The sequence below is a fragment of the Penicillium cosmopolitanum genome (genome assembly GCF_028827165.1).
Source record: "Penicillium cosmopolitanum strain IBT 29677 chromosome Unknown utg000005l:1.0-4006212.0:1.0-4009387.0, whole genome shotgun sequence".
Lineage (NCBI taxonomy): Eukaryota > Fungi > Ascomycota > Eurotiomycetes > Eurotiales > Aspergillaceae > Penicillium > Penicillium cosmopolitanum.
Genome location: NW_026622675.1, coordinates 1,026,091 through 1,040,849, shown reverse-complemented (window position 1 = coordinate 1,040,849; position 14,759 = coordinate 1,026,091). Strand labels below are relative to the sequence as shown.

The window sequence follows — 14,759 nt, the reverse complement described above, 5'->3', positions numbered from 1 at the left end:
TGGAAAAAGAGAAAAAAGACCAAGTGAATCAAACTCTAAGTTGTGGTCTAGTCACCGAAATAGTGTTTTTGTTTTAGTTCAAGTTGTGATCATGTTTAACCAAATGTGTTACGACACAACAAGCCATATGGTATCCATTCTCGGGATAAAGAAAAGAGATAGCGCATCCCACTCAGTGGTACGGTCACAGCTCCATCTCCTCTTCAGTATGATTATCACCAGCCGAGACGATCGCCATATCTGCCCATGATTCGTAGGTATCTCGCATTGCAGCAAGGAATGCGTTAACACGGACACGAGTGCGAGCTTTCATTCGATCACGAACGACTTGTGCTCTTTGTTCCCTTGCCTCATTTGGATCTTCGGAGCTAGGTTCTTCGTTCTCTGTGGCGGAAGGGGCAAGTAATGATTCGGATATTGAGATTGATAGAGTGTCGGTGTACTGGCTATCTGGGTTTGGCGTTGGATGGATGTCGTGTTGCCGTGGAGATTCCGCTCCGTCCTCGTCAAGCTTTGATGGGGGTTGAAGAGATTCCGCGTTTGTATTGGATGGAGCAGGAGGTGTGGGCTGAGGAGACTTTTGGGTATTTCCTTCATTGTTGGCGATGTCTTCCTCCTCTGACCAAGAGAATGGAACATGCCCAAGTTGGAGTTTTTCGAGATCACAGTGCTCCTGTAGATAACGATGTGCTTTCCTTACTTCGTCACGCTTTGCCTTGACCTGATCAGTGGTGTCGAGCTGATCCCTTGTGGGTGTGCTCTGCTCTTGAGGAGGAGATGCGGGCTGAGGAGGCGACAATTGTGAGCGGATGTCTTCTTGCTGTTTTTGCGAAGAGGGTGCTGGGTCACCCTGGTCGTGTGTAGTCTGTGCAGTACTTTGCACTTTCAAATATTCATCTGGTTTAGTATCTGCCGTATTGGATTGTATTTCGTCGTCCACGCTGCTGGATCGGGTGGATTGAGTGGCGTTGTCATCTTCATACCGAGGGCGCTTACTCGGGCGAGAATCATTATTATCCGCGTCCTCAAGAATTCTACGCATACGTTTGTCGTGGGAAAAGTCGTTTCCCGAGCAAAGGTGGCCGAAGAGTCGTTCTATAGACACATTATCGCTCCATGAAGATTGTTCAACTGTGCATGGATGGATATCCTTTGGTCTAAACGCAGCGACGAGCTCGCATAGTTCCGAGTATGATGAATGACGCGAGTAGGGAAAGCGCTAGACGATGTTAGATAAGTCGTGTACCATAGTAGACAATGGAGACTCACAATTGAACTCGGTAGATTGGTCTTAGTACTTTGTGACCCTAGAGGTTCCTCGCCGGACAGATTTTGGCCGAGTTTCGTCACCAGTCGCTCAAGAGAAATTTCATCCTCCTCCTTGACGCCATATAGATCTAGCGACAGCGTTTTCTTTCTCGAGTTAAACGCTTTCGATATTGCTTCCTGCATCTGCGACAGGACGTCCTTATCTTGGATGTGTTGAAGGCATAGTTGCTCCAACTCCGCAAGAGCAGCCTTGTCCGGTAACTCAAGCTCATGAACCTGGTATAGATCACCAAGGCCCCCGCCAGCACCGACCTCGGGAATTTCACCTCCGTCGCTGGTACGATTCACGATAGGGGTGATGTAAACGGTATTTGACCCACGAGCTACGGGGCATGATACCCCGGGCTCGCAGCTATGTACTCGACCGGATTGATCCCCGCTCAAGCAGCCTGCAATAAACTTATTGCCAAGATCGTATCCACAGAGTGCTGGAGCTTCAGGGGTGGCTTTACTACCAGATAGACGAGAGAGAGATTGATAGAGACCCATCTGATAGCGATCCACGTGTACCTTGGCTGAGACTCAGAGGGGTTTCCTTAAGATCCAATTGTAGTTGAGAGACGGCATACCTGTGTATTGAGAGCTGCTGAAAGAGCGATCCATACTTCCTCATAACCAAAAGTCCATGATCTGAAGTAGAACACTGTGTCATCAGAATATGCATCCACTTTCTGCAAAAGCTCAGCGAGCCCCTGGGCCTTGGATGGAAATGTTCGAAAAGGATTTGATTTGCCAGCAAAGGTAGTATCAAGATACAGCTTGTCTAGTCGCTTCTTTCCTAAAGTGTATGGTATCAGAATGGGATGTCGCACTAGGCTGTCGATCCACCATCGCTCCGCTGCCTGATGTTAGTCCAAAAATGTATTCGATGGATGAGAGGATTTGGGGCTGACCTCGGATGTCGCCAGTATAGAGTATCGCTTTGCCGTCCCCCTCAATCAGAAACATCACAGCCCCGGGGCAGTGGTTGGCATCGAATAAAGTAACCCGGATTCGCCGCCGGGGCGTGAGTTCGATATCAGTCGGGGTGTGCAACGGAATGGGGCGCTATCAGTTTGTCAGTCGTGAACGTTGAAGCCGAGGTGTTGTTTACTCGGAAAGATTGTATGAGGGCAAAGAAGATATTCATTCGAGTAGCCTGAGTCATGGAAGACCGTTGATACTGATTTTCGGATTCCATATGGTAGGAAATGCCGGCGAATACTTTGAATTGCGTACACATCATAAGGTTCCCAACTGACCAATAGTTTACTGAGATGTTTGTAGTGTAACCGACGCGATTCTAAAATTCCCTTCTGAAAGTTCATTCGATGGGGAAATTTCTCAAGGCGTAACAGTAGCTGTGCAATGCCGGGTTAGTCGGAGATGTTTCATGTTTAGCAGCCAACTAGGCAAGGGTCTTGGAAGGATGGATCCACATCCCTGTCGGCTCCTGATTGCTATTTTGAGACCCCACGCGGCACATCGCTGGGTTTGCGATGATGGAGTGTCTGCAGGTCGACATAATTGGAGAGAGGGGTAGTGGGTACACATCTATCCTTCTAGACCCTTTGGAAGATTGGAAGATCCGAAGATCCAAGTCAACTCACCTCGCGGGTGGCGGAGGAGCAATAAATGAATGGAGCCCGAAAGGACTCTAGGCCCTGCAGATGGTCACTATGCACATGGCTCAGAAAGCAGGCCAGCGGTGCCGGTCGCGCAGGGCTTTTTCGAAAGTAATCGACTGCAGATAATCATGATCAGCTGGCAAATCGTAAATCGTCAAGATGACCCGTTGAAAGTGGTGGTGGCAAGGCTGACTTGTAATATCAGGGAATTCTGTAAACAATGAGAAAACCGTATTCATTCAAGAGAAGAAAGAGCAGGGGTAAAATAGCCAACCTGGGAGGACCCCATCAAAGGTCGACATGGGTGATGTGGATGTGGATGTGGATGTGATGTACTTTAGTAGATTGGGGGTGAGTTGGAAAGGTGAAGGAGAACCCACTCAGTCGGGTCCAACTCAGTCCAGCTGGCCGTGCAGTGCCAGCGCACGGGGAAGGCAGGAATGCGGTGGCACCTTCGCACCATTCGCACCTTCCCTCCTTTGTTGGACTCGTCACTTTTTCTTTTCTCACCTGACTTCTTCTTACACTTTGATATCTTCTTTCTTATTCCCATTCACACTCCCACTCCCCCTCCAATTCCACCCCCATGGCAAATGTTTGGTGGATTTCATTCCCCTAGACTCTAGACCATCAGCCCCACAGCTAAACGCCCTTCCAGATCGTATCCGACCTCTTCACCCCCCTCCCCTAAAACAAGAGGCGGGTGGACGGCGGCTCGCCTCGTTTCAGACAAGCGGCTGAGACTCGCTGTGAGGACACGCCAGCGCCATCTCTTCCCTCATTTCCAATTCACCTCTCTTCTTCAATTCCTCTTCTCTTTAGCTCTCCGCTCTTCCTTCTCACCCGTCATGCGGAAACCATCACTCGCCCAGGCCGTGTATAATGCGACCTTCCCGCGCCCACGCGCCAGCGACCCCGGCTCCTTTGCGGCGCATATCACTCGCAATCTCGTCCCAGAAGTGCGCATTGAAACAAATACCTTCTACGGTCCCTTGGATTGCATTGAGGCACAATATCCCGGTTTGGATTACTCCTATGGCCCGCATCGCATGAGACTGGGTCGGTTTACTTGGCATCGCAGACTCTTTCACGTCTTTGATAAGCTCCGACTAACAGAGGCCGAGATCTCGGAGCTCTGTTGCTGGGAAGGGACCAAATCTGCTCGGCGGCGATATGAGGCCGAGGAAGGAATTACTGTCCGAGACACTACAGCTAGTGGGGTACGACCTGCGACACCGGCCCGAGAACCTTCAGTTGAGATTCACCACTACGATTGTTGCGGGCCAGAAGAAGAGTTCGAGCTGGATCTCGATCTCGACCTCGACCTCGACCTCGACCAGATCATAGAGACTCGTAGCGACGACACCGTGCGCGCGAGCGAGTCTCGTAGCAGTTCGAGTGTGGCCTCGGAGTATCGACACGATTTTGAGGAAGACTACAGTGATGATGAGATGGAGAGTTGCGGCGTAGCCCTGAACCAACGCTTGCTGGACGCCATGGCCGCGCGCGATCGAGGAGCTGATGTGCCCCTTGACGAGGATTGGGAGCAATGGCTGAAGGAGGCTGGTGAGCGTGGAGGGTACGGCGACATGGTGCATGCGATCCGCACCAATCAACCCCTGGGCTTCCTTCCCGAAGCACCGACATCAATACGACACAGCGATTCTCGTATTACTACACCGCGGGCGGCCACATTATCTGCAGAGCAGTATCTCTTTCCAAATCCGGCTGATTACATCGTCTTCCCCCAGACTTCAAATCGCCGCACACACGGCACGGCGCGTTGAAGCAGTTTCTTTGCTGCAAAACGCACACCTTGCCCCAACCCCCTCCCCAAAACATCGCCACCAACGTATTTTTTACGAGACATCATGGCTGCATTCTCCGGCGCATTCTCGCATTTTCCTTCGCATCCTTATTTCCCGGCGGACTAGCCCTTTGCAGCCCATTTCCAGGTTTTCTTTTATAGCTATTCATGTGTTCCGCTTTGGTCTCAAAGCTGCACATAGATATTCTCAAGTTGCAGTTGTCGCAAAGCGATAGCATACTCTGTGCTCTAATACCCTCGGTCTTTGCACCATTTATTTTCGTTTATTCAACCCAGTAGGTTCCAAGGTTACTTACTACCATCGCTATTGAATCCAACGTAACTATCAGATGATGTATGTCAGCAGTAGATTTCTACTATATCTTCAGACTTAGCTTGAAGCAAATCAAACCAACCCCGATATTCTAAGATATATTCAGATACAAAATATAATACTAGTTTGGATGTAGATGTCCGTCCTCTGTCCAACTTGAACTACGAGTATTCCTAAGGTTCCTATATGCCGCACTGGCAGCTATCGTGGGTCCACCGATAAGCCTCTCCCTTCTCCACCTCCACCTCCGAGTCCCCTCATCGCCAACTTTCCCCGACTCCCAGGCGCAATGCTGTGGACTACTGTCTGGCCGAGTTGAATTACAAGTCGGATTGAAAATTGAGTAATCTCTCACTTTCACACTACCCTGCTCCATGCTGCAGACCCCATCCCTAGCTCCGATCGTCGCACCGGCTTCACGATGATCAAGGCAATCTTCTACAGCAAATTCGACACACAAGAGGGTAAGGCTAAACCAACTCAACCCCCTTGTCGCATTTTCCGAGCACTAACACAAATCTCATCTAGGTCCGAAAGTCGTCCACCAAGTTCCCGACGGAGCGATTGTTCCATCCTCGACCGCACCCGCACAACCCCTCTTCCTGCCCTTCTCCGACGTCTCATTCTTCGTGATTCCTCGCCAGGAGCTCTGCGGCAATCTGCTGCAGGTCTGCACCAATGGCTATCGCATCTTGGGTTATCCGATCTGCATGAAGTCCGCCCGTTATGACCGCAATGAGTTCATCTTCAACTTTTGCATAGTGCTCGCCGAGGAGGACGATTTCAGCACATATCGGAGCGTGGTGCAGAAGCTTGCTGATCTGATGCATGCTCTGGAAGAGCAGAATGGCTTCTTATCTCGAGACTTTTCAAAAAGTGGGGAGGGCAAGGTGCACAGTTTGTGTGAGATGTTGATGGAAGACCTCAATAACTACTGCGAATGCATGATCCCTATCGGTAGGTCGGCCGCTTTTTTTTCATTCTCACCGGCTTGGACTAATCGCCAGCAGACGATCTTAATACGCTGAACATTAAATTGTTCCCCATATACCCATCTCCTCCGAGTGTCAAGGCGTGGCATGTTCCTCTGTTTACAGTTCGATACCAGGCCTTTATGGATGAGAATTGGGACTTGACTCTGCAACGGGTATGTAAAAGCTACTGTGGGAGAGGAGATACCCTCAACTAACCCCTTGTACAGATTGTACCACATATAAATGGCGTCAACAGTGTCCGCATCATCTCCATTCTCGCTGATACAGACTTCTCTCTCACATGTCGTGCTATCCGACATCTTCTATACTATGGATGTTTATTCATCCTCGACATCTTCTCATTCTCAGCTATCTATGCCCCAACAGCGCAATTCAGCTCAGCCATATCCTCAGACGAATCGATGCAACTAGAATGTGCACGCTATGTAAACACACGCTTTGCACCACATCCTCCCATCGGGCCCCGAACACCACTCCCACCAGCACCAGCAGCCACAAGCGGCGGGAGTGGCGGCGGAGTCAGCGCATTAGCAAGCTCGCTCACCGACCCAGCAGCCAGCATATCCCGCGACGAGTCAGGCTTCGACGCAGAAGAGATCTGGCCACTACTAGGCGAGACGGAGGACGGAGGAACCAACGGCACCGGCAAATCAATTCCGAGCTCAAATTCACCCGAAGACGAGGTAGTAGTCCCAGCTACACCAGGGCAAGGGCACCGAGTCGTTGATGGCGTTGGAATCGTCGAGCTATACGCAAGCTTAAAGCAAGGCCAAAGCGTCAAACAGTGGTATTCAACCCACAGCCGCGAACTAGCCAACATCGATATTCGTCGCTTCATCACATTCGGCGTCATAAAGGGCTTCCTGTACCGTGTTCATAAATATGCTTGTGCAACTGGTCAACCCGCGCCGTCGACTCGTTCTTCTAATATTTTACCACCGGCGCATATTTCGACCGGTCCGTCTTCACGAGCTGCCACGGGTACTAATACACCCTATGCTGCATCTAGTGCTGGTGACGAGACGCCTATTTCGGCGGCGGCCCGTCGAGACGCGAGTCGTGAGCGGTCGGGGTCTTTTCATAGTGGGAGTCGGAGTGGGCAGGGGGTTGGGGTGTTTGAGGAGGAAGATGATGATGAAATTGATGATCGGACGATATCGAAATATTTGGATGGTACGCACTCGTTTGATCAGATTTGTACGGAGTTGGAGATTAGTGAGCGGGATTTGACGGTTCGGTTGAAGAGGTATCCTGGGGAAGTTTTGATACTTCATCGGTGATGTGGCATTTTGCTTGGACGGTGCTTTCTAGATGTAGTGATCGTCTTAGTGGTTTTTATAAATGATTGATACCCTTGAGTTTATGAATATGAGCTTCTATCAACCACTGACAGCTTTGGCCGAGGCAACCAAGGATGGCAAGACGAAAGGGAATACTCAACCCTGTTCCGTGATTGGACAGGCTTGAATTTGACACGAGGGAATTTACATTTGATGTTGATTGTAGGATCTATTCTGAAGATAGACACATTATTGCCCAGAGTACCTCCCAGCCAGGCCGAATATGCAAAGACAATGAACTCAATTAACCCGCAGAATCAAAGCACAACAACAGAAAAGGTATTCGCAAACGCCGGGCCCAGCCCATCATTCCAGTCATATCGTAACATGTTTGCGACAATGGGGAGAAAATCGTCACAAAGGGGGGGGGGGGGGAGATCTAGAAGCCGAAAGCCTCTAAGATTGTAGGCTATTACCATGCGCAGCATCTACTCCTCATCCCACGCCTCCAGTTCCGCCTTCTCGTATTCAGCCATTGTCGCCTGATCAAAGATCGTCTCTCCTTCCGAGGGGATAGTAGTCTTGATATCTTCGAAGATAGGCAAGAAAGCATCATTCCATCGCTTACGGCGATCCATGACAATTTTAGCCGCATCGCCGACAGCAGGGCGTGAAACGCCCGCACCGGCAACATGACTACCGCCACCGGCACCGCCAGGACGATGTTTAGCCTGGGAGCCCTTCTTGCTCTTGCCCATGGTTCGGGTGCGCTTCAGATACGCCTGTTGAACCTGTGAGTCCAAGTCGTCTTGGATGGTGGTAAATTCCAGCAAGGCCATGTGTTCCTGAGCAATTTTCATCATGCGAGCTTTGCGCGCGTTGTTGACGACTATTTGCTTCTTCAGCTCGCTCTGAAGGAGACGGAGGCGTTCGGAAACCTCGTCGTCGAAGTGTGCGTCGTAATCGGGGTTATCGTCCGGTCCTAAGAAGCCGATGTAGCGGAGTTCTGCCTTGGCGCGTTCGTCAAGTTGGGCGTGGTCGAGTTTGGCGACGGAGGTCTTGAATCCCGTTGGAGAGGCATCGCGGAAGGCTGTTGCGGGAGGGAGAGGCTTTTCCCCTGGCTTTGAATCTAGCTCGCCGTTGGGCTGGTCCAGGTCCATTGAGTCTCCGCCCAATCCACTTGTTGTAGGTAGGTCTCCGTTGGTCGATCCAGCATTATCTTTGTCCTCGGGGAGCGTGCGGTGTTCATAGCGTAGCAAAGAACAGAGTCGACTGATGAGGGGTCCAATTGAAACTTCATTGGTCTCGGCCTTTTCGTCTGTCAGGGTGTCTATGCTGCCGCGCCCTTGGTTCAAGGGGAGTTGATCCTTGTCGTCCTGGTCCTGGTCGTAGGAAACGCCGTCCTCTTCCGACCATATTTGACGGTATGACTTCTTTGACCGGCGTGGGTTCATGAATGGTGTTACTCGATCGCCCTGTATTCGGTCAGCGATTGGGTCATTGGATTTAAGTCATTCGGTAAAGCTTACCCTTTCTCTCAGCCACGCAATATCTTCTTCCGTCAGAGGCCGGACATACGGCTCAATGTACGCCAGGAAGGTGTTGGCGCTAACTTGGTTGGAAGGCTTGGCGTTGCTGAAGTCTTTGTCCGGGGCAATACCTGCCATCATGTGGGCAAGATCGCTCTTGGGGAATACCGCAACACTGTAGATTTGCTTCTTCTCCTCGTCTGTTGTCTCGGGGAAAACATCGCGAATGTGGTAGACGGTCGGGTCGTCGAACTTGACTGGGTTTTCGCCGAATACTTGGATCTGGGGTATGGAGGGTTGTGGTTCGGGTTGGTGAGAGCTGTCGCTGGATTCTGAGCCGGGACTGCCAGGAGCTTCATCCCCGTCGGCGCCAGTCGTAGCACCGTTGGGGGACAGCATTGAGGGTGGAGAAAGGGAAGAGCTTCCTTCCGAGGCTGCGTGTTTGGAATTTTTCGATACTGGGGAAGCAGCTGGGTTTGGTCAGTCAATCGGACATGGTGGAAGAATGAATACTGGGCAGCAAGTGATGCGACAAATTTGCGGGGTGGAGAGGTGGTGGGCAAGAGTGGAGTGACCTCAATGACAATGAGTGCTGGTATGTTAGAACTCGCTTACCTCCTTCAACTTTGGTTTCTGCTCCGTCCTGACGCGCCACGTCATGGGCACCATGGTTTAAAGGTCGTTCTTCTTTGCTTGCCCGCTCTTTGCGCTTCTTGGTCTTTTTGTGCACGAGGTCATCTTCCTCTTCCGTCTCGCGCTTGAGCTTCGCCCGATCCCCAACCTCACGGGATAGCTCCTGGTCTTCTACCACATCTTTTCTCTTGTGTACCATTTCACGCATGCCTTGATTACAGGTCTCCCCGCGAGAATCCGCCAGGTCGCTGAGACTGTTAAGATGCTCCACCAAAGCTTCCAGGGTTTTGGAATCGGGAATATCGGGACCAGCAACCAAGTCAAGCATCTCAGCATATTGGCCATTGGCCGCATCGATGAGCTTTGTTACATCGCTTTCAAGGTAGCTCGGTAATTGAGCTGTCTTCCCAGGAGCGCCACCTGCCGTAGATGGAGTTGTATTGCGGCTGCGAGATTGGCGCGGATCGCGGCCTTTGCCTTTGCTTTTGTAGGCGGAAGGCATCGTGTAGTGTTATTCTATGAGTCACGCTTGGCTTCTTCAAGGGATATGACACGGGAGGACGAAAGAAGGCGTGAAACGATGAGTGGGAGGGTCGGAGGGTCGGAGGGTCGGAGGGTCGGAGGGTCTTAGAGGGTGTTGATGGTAGTCGAATAACGCATGCTGTTAGACACGGATAATCGCGATTCAATTTTCATGAACCAGAAGACTCTATCCAATCTTCACATGAGCCAAATGAAGCCAGACGCGAATGTAGCGATGATCCGATGACGGAGACTCAGCTCTGCTATGGTGTGTACTGGCGGCGCCTTGATCTGGGGGAGCTACACGTGATCGCGCATCGCGATACCTGGGCGGTGACGATCTGCAGAATTGGTAATATGCGATCATGATTCAGCGCCAAGACTAGTCATGCCTGAGGCCAAACGTACTCTTCTTCCGGTACTGTGAGAAGTATAACAGCAAAATGAGGGATAGTCAATATCAAAGAATTACAGATGCCGGGATTGTTCCAATTTTCCATCAGACAACTTGAAAAGAATATCTTAACTAAGTAAGAGCAAAAAATTACAGGTCTAAACCATGCCTTCTCAGGCCACTAGTCATATAGATATATTTTCGCATAGTTCAAGTCCAAGGTTGGGGCCAGAGTCATTCAGTAATTCACGACGCCAGCATAGTAATAATAGTAGCTAGTATGACCTCAGTATTTAAACAAAGCGAGAGATTCAAATATGATGATAAATTGAATACAATACCTGCTAGTAATCCTCTACTCCCGCAAGCAGCATCCGCAAACGGATTGCCCGATCCGGCCGTAGATCCCTACTATAACCTCAGCCCCCACAACCCTAAAGGGTGAACAATCTATGGCAACAGAGGCCAAGATCGGTCAACACGCAATCATTCCAGTTGATCGCAGCCTGTGTTTCCCTTTTTCCCACCATGGAAGCAAGCCTCCCCGGTGATTTTGCCTCGTGGTTTCTCAGCCTTGCCCGCATTCTTTAGACGGATACGATTTCCCCTTACATTCTTTGGGGCCGTCGTCGATGCGAAGATGGCCATAGTGTCCCTTTTGGGATTCGGAGTCGCCGCGACCGACATCCCATCGAACTAAGCAAGATTTCTCAAAATGAATACCCTTCGCAATCTTTCTTGTTCTCACTTCCATCATACTTCCACGACGAACCATGCTCCTACACTTGCATGTTGTCTCCATTGATTGACCCCATGCAATGTTTACCTCTGAACAACTTCACAACTACAGCATATTTTAAAGACCGATCACAACTATGTCTCGCACTGCCCCACCCGATTCGGAAGCCACTATCGCCACGTTATTTGCAGGCCCTGGCAGCGCCTCTAATTCCACCTCCTCGGTTAGTGTAAGTATAGCCTCAACCCTGGCGAGATATGAAGAATGTCTGGAGGCTTATACGAGAGAAAAATGTAGGAGAATGTGGGATTTCGATTCGTTCTCGACCGCACGGTCCAAACACTCTCCAGCAACGGCGTCCCCGACTCTGGCTCCGTCTCGGGTCTGTTATTCGTTCCTAGCCTCAGCCCGAAAGATCCGTGCAATAAAGAACTCGCTTCGTTTATCCCATCCAATGTGACGCGGCATGAAGACGTTTCAGAATTTGGATATCCGGTCATCGGACTCGCCCCATGGGTATCTGACGACTGCACTCAAAAGTTCTTAGCTGCCTCACGAGATGCTGGCACAACAGCTCTTGTTTTCTTCGAGCCAAACAATAATAAAACGGGACTCCCGCCCCCTGCCTCAGACGATAATTGGAAGTTAAAAGACGAACGTTGGAGAAGCGACAACGAATTCCCTGTCTACGCCATTCCAGGACCTGCAGGTACAACTCTGATGGGGGAATTGTCGTGGTTCTCAGACGGACAATCCAAGAACTCAACTAATAACCGAACTCGGACCACTCGGAGTCACGAGAGTGATCGATTGTTCACCATGATTGATACAAGTAAGTCTCCACTCTAGATGTGTTGGATTTACTGAGGCTAATATGTTCCAGACACAACACCAAACCAAGAGCCTAGCCTCTGGAGCTTCGTGCTCGCAATCCTTGGGACAATAGTTGGACTTACTCTCGTCCTTCTTATTCTCTATCGAATCATTCAACGCAAACGACGAGAGATGCTTCGTGAACGCATCAACTCCGGAGAAGTCGACATCGAGCAGCTGGCTTTGAATCAACTTAAGGTCCCGAAAGAAACCGTGGATAAGATGCCGATGTACACCTATCTGGGCTTCACGGCAGATCCAGAGGTAGATGCTCCCAAAACTCCCGTGGAGACGGAGACCACAGAGGTCGACTCGAGCAGCACCACCTCCACGCCAACTTTGACCGAAGGACGGAGAAGCACAGAAAGTGACGGTGGGATTAGAAAACCCGAACCAGCTGTGCTAAGGCCAGACGCCAATGACTCAGATGGCTCAAGTTCGTCGAGGAATCCCTTCCGGCTGAGCCATACCCAAACCACCTGCGCCATCTGCCTTGACGATTTTATTGCTGGGACATCAACAGTTCGGGAACTACCCTGCGGTCATATTTTTGACCCTGGATGCATTGATGAATATCTCACAGAGACGAGCAGTTTGTGTCCTCTCTGTAAAAAGAGTGTTTTACCATCAGGGTCATGTCCGATCCCAGTGACGAACGAGATGGTTCGACAGGAAGCGGCGACAAGGAGAGGGCGAACTTAGTTGCATATAAGGAGTGGAGGGGATGAGAGATTGGAAATAGTCAGCATCAGTGAATACTTAGCGAACTGTGTTTTTGTGTTCTTTTCCTCAGGCAAATATGGAGAGGAATTCTTTGCATTGCATGGAGCGTTGTGATTTGAAGGATATCTTGTGTGACTGGGTGTGCATGTTGAGACATTGTATCTAGAAATGATAGAAGGAAAGCCAAAAAAAAAGCCTCTCTAGCATGATAAAATCTTGTCAGAGTACTAGAATCAAGCCCATCTGCTGGGCTATAGATATTCCCGAGGAGATAACTAGAAACGTCGTGGGTGTAGTATAGTACGGAGAGCACCCGTACTGTAGAAATCGAAAAAATGACACCTGAGGCATCAACATAGAATGTGGGACCCACACCAGTCAGCTGATTGGCAGAAATCCAACACTCGGCTAATCGCTAGCGTCCCACACACAATCCTCGCACCTCGACTTTGGTAAAGACTCCTTCTCGAACTTTTCTCAGTTGCGACAACGACAACCGACGACCCTGCTCAGCCGACAAGGTACGATACCGCACACTCCTGTCTCTCTCAATTGCCATCGCCATCGATTTCGCCATTTGTTTCCAGTCACTGACTTCAATTCTGTCCAGATGGGTGCCCTCAAGTACGTCGAAGAGATCCAGAAGAAGAAGCAGTCCGATGTCATTCGGTTCTTGCTCCGCGTTCGCTGCTGGGAGGTGAGATAAAACCCCTGCGACCCCCTCGATTGCCTAACATCTCCGCCGAGAACACGTATACGTTAGCCATGATAATACCGCCAAAGTGGTAATTACTGGGCAACCCGAACGATACTCATTCGGCGGAAATGATTTTTTTGTGGCACGAAAAGACTCCCTTGAGGGCCTGTGTCTTGCTATACACTCGTTGAACTTTGCTGAGAGTGCATCAATATAGCTCCGCCAGCTGAACGCCATCCACCGTGCTTCGCGCCCCTCCCGCCCCGACAAGGCTCGCCGTCTCGGTTACAAGGCCAAGCAGGGCTACGTCGTCTACCGCATCCGTGTCCGCCGCGGTGGCCGTAAGCGCACTGCTCGCAAGGGTGCCACCTACGGCAAGCCCACCAACCAGGGTATCAACCAGCTCAAGTACCAGCGTGCTCTGGCCGCTACCGCTGAGGAGCGTGTTGGCCGCCGCTGCGCCAACTTGCGTGTCCTGAACTCCTACTGGATCAACCAGGACTCCACCTACAAGTACTTCGAGGTTATCTGTGTCGACCCCCAGCACAAGGCCATCCGCCGTGATGCCCGCATCAACTGGATCTGCAACTCCGTCCACAAGGTGAGTCCCCGGAATATACGCTTTTTCTTCCCAACGGGGGAGTGTTTATTTGGATTGTACTGATCAAGTTTTTTCTTCCCAACAGCACCGTGAGGCTCGTGGTCTTACCGCTACCGGCAAGAAGTCCCGTGGTATCAACAAGGGCCACCGCTACAACAACACCAAGGCCGGCCGCCGCCACACCTGGAAGCTCCAGAACACCCAGAGCTACTGGCGTTACCGTTAAGTGCGTTAGTGCACTGCGGTGGTTTGGGTTGGAAAATATTGGCTGCATGTGGTTATCTCTTCGAACACTTCTCGCCCGTACCGTGTCTATCACGCCGGGACCGAGTTTAATGCAGACCGGCAGGTTCTGTTTTTAGCCAAAAAGCCATTTTGTTTTATGTTGAATTCCCCCTTGTTTAACGAAGTATGACCGGTTCAACTCCTCCTGGCGCCATTGCTTGTAAGACTGGCCAATGCTAGTTTCTGTAGATGTAGATCGGCCTGGAGGTTTCTATGGCCAGTCTGCGTAAGCGGTAATGGTGTGCTTGACACTGGTGGTAACGTGATTTGCAGTTACGGAACCAATACGTAGCGTATTTACGGAAATTGAACCGCCCAGGCTATCCATTGTAGCAATCAGATGCAAGTGAACTGTACTATGTACTGAGTACAAATCCTTTCCATTGCAGATCCTGAATACTTCACCCAGCA

At 50.6% G+C, this 14,759-nt stretch overlaps 5 protein-coding genes across 5 annotated transcripts; 3 read left to right on the top strand and 2 right to left on the bottom strand.

Annotated features, from left to right (window-relative positions):
• Positions 1-184: 184 nt before the first annotated feature.
• On the bottom strand, positions 185-3,050 carry N7509_003437 (uncharacterized protein; the record flags this gene model as incomplete). The annotated part of the gene is made up of 6 exons (XM_056628074.1): positions 185-1,219; positions 1,270-1,839; positions 1,899-2,167; positions 2,223-2,376; positions 2,571-2,669; positions 2,919-3,050. Coding segments are annotated over 6 exons (2,259 nt in total), but the record flags the coding sequence as incomplete, so codon positions are not given.
• Positions 3,051-3,784: 734 nt separating this feature from the next.
• N7509_003436 (uncharacterized protein) lies at positions 3,785-4,723 on the top strand (the record flags this gene model as incomplete). The annotated part of the gene is made up of 1 exon (XM_056628073.1): positions 3,785-4,723. The coding sequence occupies one exon, from the start codon at positions 3,785-3,787 to the stop codon at positions 4,721-4,723; it is 939 nt and encodes a 312-aa protein (XP_056490807.1).
• Positions 4,724-5,498: 775 nt separating this feature from the next.
• Positions 5,499-7,352, top strand: N7509_003435 (nitrogen permease regulating protein NPR2; the record flags this gene model as incomplete). Its single annotated transcript, XM_056628072.1, has 4 exons — positions 5,499-5,541; positions 5,606-6,034; positions 6,088-6,224; positions 6,279-7,352. 4 exons carry the CDS (start codon positions 5,499-5,501, stop codon positions 7,350-7,352), a joined length of 1,683 nt encoding a protein of 560 aa, XP_056490806.1.
• A 488-nt stretch (positions 7,353-7,840) lies between these two features.
• On the bottom strand, positions 7,841-10,016 carry N7509_003434 (histone acetyltransferase NGG1; the record flags this gene model as incomplete). Its single annotated transcript, XM_056628071.1, has 3 exons — positions 7,841-8,827; positions 8,882-9,351; positions 9,497-10,016. 3 exons carry the CDS (start codon positions 10,014-10,016, stop codon positions 7,841-7,843), a joined length of 1,977 nt encoding a protein of 658 aa, XP_056490805.1.
• Positions 10,017-11,988: 1,972 nt separating this feature from the next.
• On the top strand, positions 11,989-14,289 carry N7509_003433 (60S ribosomal eL15 domain-containing protein; the record flags this gene model as incomplete). Its single annotated transcript, XM_056628070.1, has 6 exons — positions 11,989-12,001; positions 12,053-12,638; positions 13,247-13,286; positions 13,376-13,462; positions 13,680-14,063; positions 14,149-14,289. The coding sequence occupies 6 exons, from the start codon at positions 11,989-11,991 to the stop codon at positions 14,287-14,289; spliced, it is 1,251 nt and encodes a 416-aa protein (XP_056490804.1).
• Between the last annotated feature and the right edge of the window lie 470 nt (positions 14,290-14,759).